Source organism: Echinococcus granulosus (genome assembly GCF_000524195.1).
Source record: "Echinococcus granulosus chromosome Unknown EG_S00052, whole genome shotgun sequence".
Classification (NCBI taxonomy): domain Eukaryota; kingdom Metazoa; phylum Platyhelminthes; class Cestoda; order Cyclophyllidea; family Taeniidae; genus Echinococcus; species Echinococcus granulosus.
Window position 1 is genome coordinate 246,042 of NW_020170432.1, and position 6,047 is coordinate 252,088.

The 6,047-nt window shown below is 44.4% G+C and overlaps 1 protein-coding gene across 1 annotated transcript in view; it reads right to left on the reverse strand. All coding sequences in view use genetic code 11, as the record gives it.

Moving 5' to 3' along the window:
• EGR_06180 (Monocarboxylate transporter) overlaps positions 1-5,652 on the reverse strand; it is a gene marked incomplete at both ends in the record, with an annotated part of 21,824 nt that extends 16,172 nt beyond the window's left edge. Inside the window, 3 exons of the mRNA XM_024495429.1 lie at positions 1,180-1,323; positions 5,275-5,490; positions 5,559-5,652. Of these exons, the coding sequence (XP_024350157.1) occupies positions 1,180-1,323; positions 5,275-5,490; positions 5,559-5,652 (454 nt within the window). The remainder of the gene's footprint in view (positions 1-1,179; positions 1,324-5,274; positions 5,491-5,558) is intronic.
• Between the last annotated feature and the right edge of the window lie 395 nt (positions 5,653-6,047).

Here is a 6,047-nt window from a genome sequence, read left to right on the forward strand (position 1 = left end):
CTCCTACGCGTCACTAACACGGCTATCGCTATGACACTCTTATCTCTCCGGAAGAAAAGAGGAGAGTTCTCTCGCAAGGCTCGGTGATAAGATGTTTTACTACCGTCTGATACACCTCCAAATGCAACACAATACTGCATTTGATGTCAAATTTCTGGAGTTTTTGAAGTAGGTTCCACATCCTCGAGTGCCATCAGGTGAAGTGTTCCCACATGAGAGTCGGAAATTACGAGAAAAAAAAACAAACTTGCGACCGTATGCGATATAGAGTAGCCCACCGGACAGACTAACGTGTCAGCACCCGCATATAAACAATCGCGCGTACTATAAAGCCCTCTGCAAGTCACAACAAGCCGAGGCGAGGTAGTCCGCAAAACCACGGATTTCGTAAATCACATGACATGAGGAGACTAACATCGTTGATGGAAAGCGCTAATTGGCGGATAAACACGCCCTACTCACGTGATGAAGGTATAAGAACCACTGCAGAAGCTACTAACAGGCCAAGCTACTCAAATAGCCTATAAGTAGTATACCATCAGCTCTTAAGTTAGACTATGCGAATGGCAAATAGCCCCCTCTCTAGAGTAGTACTGAATGCTCGAGGGTTTTTTTTAAATTCTATTCTTATATCTAAAAAAGCAGACAGATCTTGATCAAAAATTACTTCCAGTTCGCTCGTTGTTTTCCCAGTATTTTTAGCACTAAGGTTCGTGTCACAGTCCAGCTGGGTTATAATACGCCCCAAGTACCTAAGATTTACCCGGACGTCACACCCTCTATCTGCTAGGATCTACCAATAGGAGCCTTCAAGATGTCAAAAGATTCTCGATCCAAAGATGGGGTCCAATGAGGTTCAACCCCTGTTCAGAAATCAGGGATAAACTCGGATTGTTCCCCAAACCAACAGCACATTTGGAAGTATTGGATTGACAGAGATCCCTCTTTGCAACTCAAACGCAGACTCACTCATTGTTGATGCGATTCCGACCATAAGCGGGCACAAAATAAGAAATATAAGTGGTACTCGTATACGGGTTCAATAGATTCACGGTAACACGCAACTATAGATTACACAAGAATACGGATTCAGGCTTTACTCAGACGTTGTACTATGCGTGAAAACCTGCCATTCTTAAGAGGGATTGCTCTCCTGAAGTAGAGCGGATAGCGACCTACCTCCACAAATGCCGAAGAAGAGTGAAAAAGCCTCGAGGTTTTTAAGGAACGCGCTACCCACCAGAATGAGACCAAAGAGAAGAGCACTGACCATTGCAACTGGTCGGTAGTCGAATCGGTTGGATAGTACATTGGCCAAGGGACCTGGGAGAAACAAAATAATAAAGATTGATCTCAGTACTGGATTTTTTGCAACACAGAAATTTGATTCGTCTTCTAGGACGGTGGCGTGTAGCTCTCCACCACCACTACCACCACCTACACGCCAAAGCGCCTTCCCAAGCGTAACTCGAGTGTTCCATTTTTGGCAGCACGGCGAAACACATTGGATACCTTTTGACCCTTTAATTAAGCAGAAATTCCTTCCGTTGCTGCTCCAGAAAAGATTTAGATTGGCTGACCATTACCCCAGAAGACATTTAAAGCGTCGAGTTTTACACGATGAAGAAAATAAAGTAGGATTTGCACTAAACGGTGAAAGACGTGCAGATGCCAAGACAGGTGCATGGATAGCAGAGAATGACAGGGAGTGGCAAAGGTGGTAGAAAACAGGGGCAGATTGCATATCACTGGGATCTGCGAAAGTCTAATCACAGTAGAGGACTTAACACTTTCAGTACTTTCATTACCACAATGATTGAAAGTCGGTAACATCCCTTATCTCCTTTCTTCTTATAAGCATACCCAATTTTTTTACTAGAAGATTTGGCGTCGCTGGTAATAAGCAAAAACTGATAACATATGTCACGTATGTGTGACGCTGGAAAAAAGCGTGGCAAAGAAAAATGTGGAAACATATGTAGCTGTTGAAATACATTCCTTTGATGTCTAGGGCAGAATAACTACTCCCTAAAACGTTAAGAGGAACAGAGTTGTATTTCCGGTCAAAATGACTTTTAAGTAGTGAAAGAGCAGCATCAGAGCCCGGACTAGTCAGAGCGGGTGGCCATGTGGCAAGGCGAGGATAATGGGCCGGGAGGAGAGGCACCCTCACTCGTCTCCAAGGCAGGAAATACTGACGTAAGTGGGAAAGGGATGGAGCCGGAAAAGCCAGATCGCTTGCTAAATACCACGGTGTCATGTTTGTAGCTTGGATTTATGCCCCTACTACGTGACGCCATGTGCGTCAACCCACTTAACTGCCTCCATCCCTCCCCTAGTGCTTCGAAAAGCGAGTAGAGAGGATTTCCGAAAGGAAGGAGCCACAAAATGAAGAAGTTCGACATGGGTAGTGAGACAGTGCCCTATTTGGCGCTAAGTCAAAGAAATAGTTAAAGGAGAGAAGCAAGCGAGAAATGCTGAGGCGGGCACAAACAGGAGAGAGGAAGGCAGCGTTAACTGTCCAGCATTCATAAAGTCTAGTGGCATCCTACTGCCGGAGATTCCAACCCAAAGGGGCTAATATTTGTTGGCGTTCTTTACAGCCACAACAATGCACTTCGTTGATTCGATTAGTTAGATCATTTTCACCAAGTGGAGATGGTCAATCGCACTGTTCAACGGGATGATCAAACAAGCGTCAAGCTTGTCAAGTAGCGTCAAGAATAACACCAACAAGGTCAATTTGTTTGCATCAGGTGATTACAAAAGTTTGTGTAGCTTTCGACATGCCTCAGTGAAATCACTGGTTGTAACTTTTAAGTACCTGCCAAGTGTCATTGTTTATTTACGCCTATCAATGCGCCACGCTCTATTCTGTCTCCCATACTGCTCTCCCCCCATCTTCAACTATCGTACCGGTTGAATCTGACGCAGGCGATCTGAGGGCATCCTCTTCTCAACCAGAAACCGTCTACCCCGCTTTTATGCCTTCAGCTCCAAGTCCCGCCTCGCCTTCCATCCTGTAGCAAAGCCCGCCTACAAAACGAAGTCCACCGATGGTCACCATGTGAAAAAGTGTCAGGGGATTTGCAGGATAGACTCGTTAAATCCCCCTTCTGCTTCCTGGCCCCATGAATTGCTATTTAAGAATGATTAGGAGTGGACATACGCACACCCACACAACAGCAGGATGGAAAATGTTAAGTAGGGAAGAAGCAGGGAAGCCATTTCAACGATTAACGTTGAGTTGCACTGTGGGCAAAGTTACGACGACACCCATTTCAGGAGGCACAGTAAGTTGTCTAGAATGAACTGATAGGCAGAACATTGGGGAAGCTGAAGTTGCTGTACGATGCGACGGATAAATCAGGCTTACTTACGAGTGGCAGTTGCAAATGGAGTCTCGTAGTACTTCACTCTGAAATCCAAATGCAAACGTCAGCGACTCCTTCGAATGTCAGCAGGGCGGATGAATGCGTGATGACCAGAAAACTCATCTCAGATCATCTTGGAGACAGACTTCAATAACTCACAAGAAAATGGAGAAATTTGGCGCTAAATCTAGGAAATGCGCTCGAGTCAAGCCAGGTTGTCATTTCACATCCATTGATTGAGATGAGACAGTGGCGATGCCACCCACAATCGTAACCAGCAAGTGCATCCTATAACCACTTTTCACAGCCCCATCCGATGAGGAAGTCTTTTATCAAACCAGAACCCGTGGGAAGCCTCAAGGACAATGGACGAGGGTGGCAGCCATACGTTTGTAAGTCAGTGATAACTCCAAGCGGCAGTCACCCATTCAGCTGAAAAATTATTCAACTGGTAGAACTAATGACAAAATGGTGATAATAGTACTGAAAAACTGTGGCAAGTAAAATCTGGCGCTAGAAGAGAATCCTCCACCCTAAGAGTAAAGGGAAGGAAATAATCCACGGCTAACCCTTAATCCTACCACTGGTGAAAGTTAGTCTGAGATTGGCCTGACTCTCGATTCGACTTCTTATGGCGCAAGACTTCGAAGTCAGCATATGTAAGGAGACAAAAGTGAGGTAAGCGGGTTGTAGCCACCGTTTTGTGTACGCAATGCATGCACACATACAACCCCTGGCCGATGTCAAACCGGCCACATGCGCTAGAAGTTTATCTTAAGGATAGCGTGAACTCCTCTTAACAACACTACGAGGGGTGCAGGTAGCGAAGTACGCCAAAAAGTGATACATCCTTCCGGGTAAATATGCATACAAACAGAGACGACGAGGCGTGGAGCCATGGATAAAGATGCACACCAATTTGCAATAAGTAATTATGGTTTCAAGTTAAACTAACTTCCTGTTGCGTCACGCCGCTAAAAAGGACAAAAATGCTCAACAGAGGCCTTGGAGTGACAATTATGGACGACAAATCTTACTGGTTGCGATAGGTTAGAGAAACTTAGGTAGTAGTAAATAATCGCGTGAGTGGCTAAAAGCGTCACATTCCTACTTAAAATAGGGCAGTCAAAACCTTGACAACAAAAAGTACCCGATAAATTTTTTCACCAGTGGACTTTGAGGTATTAGGAAGGAGGTTAGCTATCATAAAGTACTTCCGTCTGCCGTAAACACCTTTAATTGCGCCATTTTGCCGTCGGAGCGGAGTGCAGTTCCAACTTTTCAACACCCACTTTACCGTAGCTCATTTAATTAAGGCTTTTAGAAAAAACCGCAAGTTCATTTTCGTTTGATTTGCTCATAAAAAACAACAAAACGGCGATTGTGATTTGTCTAAGACGCTCCAGATTCTTCCCCAACGTAAGGTGGTGACAAAACGGAAATTATGATCTGTTTGTGGCGCATTCTACTTGCTACTGATAAATTACAGTCGATGTTAGTTTCAGCTACCATTGGTCCCGAAGTCCAGGCTAAATACCATTTCTTTATTCCCATTGGACGCATCATGTTAAAATTACCCGAAGTGGAGGACAGACAGGTCAGAATTTAGAGCTTTTGAATAAAGATGCGGTTCGGAACGAATCCACTGCCCATACATAACAGTACATCAGTGCCCAAGAAATTCGCATCTCCTTTGACCTAAAGAGGTTAGCACTACAAAACGCGTAATAATAAGGTTATTCGTCAAACAAACACGCGTAATCGCCAGACCTACTGACACTTAAAAATTCTAAGTAAAGCAAAGCCTGTCCAGCTTCTCAATAAAAAATAATAACCAGGGGATACAAATGAAATTATCAGTAACCACATTCTCGTGATCATCAAGTGAAGAAGGACTCACTGGCGTATAAATGCATTCCAGTGAGGAGTGCACCAGGAAGGAGGTAAAGGAGGAATGAAATATCAGTGCCATCGGTATCCCATGTGTTGAATGTAGCAGCCTCCATCATCTCAAGGACGTGTAGTCCGAAGGAAAGGATAAGACCATCGACGACAGCAGTGCAAGCAAAGGCGCTCAGGAGAACCAACCAGGCCCGCAAACTGCGACCGATATTGGCTACAATGGAGTGGTGAAGGTGTGATAACATGGCCGGTGGTAGAAGAGACTGTCTCAACTTGGCTTACCGCCTGCAACTTGGCCGGGTGCGTTTAAAATAGTCGGGATTTGGACCTGGAAGGTTGGAGGTTTTAGGAAAAATGGACATACTTCAGGATCCATTTAAAATACTAAATACGTTATTCCTTAAAGAAAAATACTGAATGCAGAGAGAGGCAGACCTTCCCACTACAGCTTTAGAACCTACAATAGAAAAAGGACATGCGCAAGACAGATTTAAAGATGCATTCGGCCAACTGCACACGCATCGAAAAGGAGCTGCGTTTTATGCCAAACAAAGAATTACATTCCAAAGCCATCCATGCTAAAAATACCGACTGCTGCGGGAAGATAGATACAACAAGTTATTTTGGATCACCAAACGAACTACTATTAATAATAAATACAGATGCCCTAACGTTGAGGGCAAGAGCACGACAAAAGACGGGGAGGATTCTTTTGTGAAGAATCACATCCTAGTAAACTCATGTACTGAAATACAGTTGGACCCCAATTAC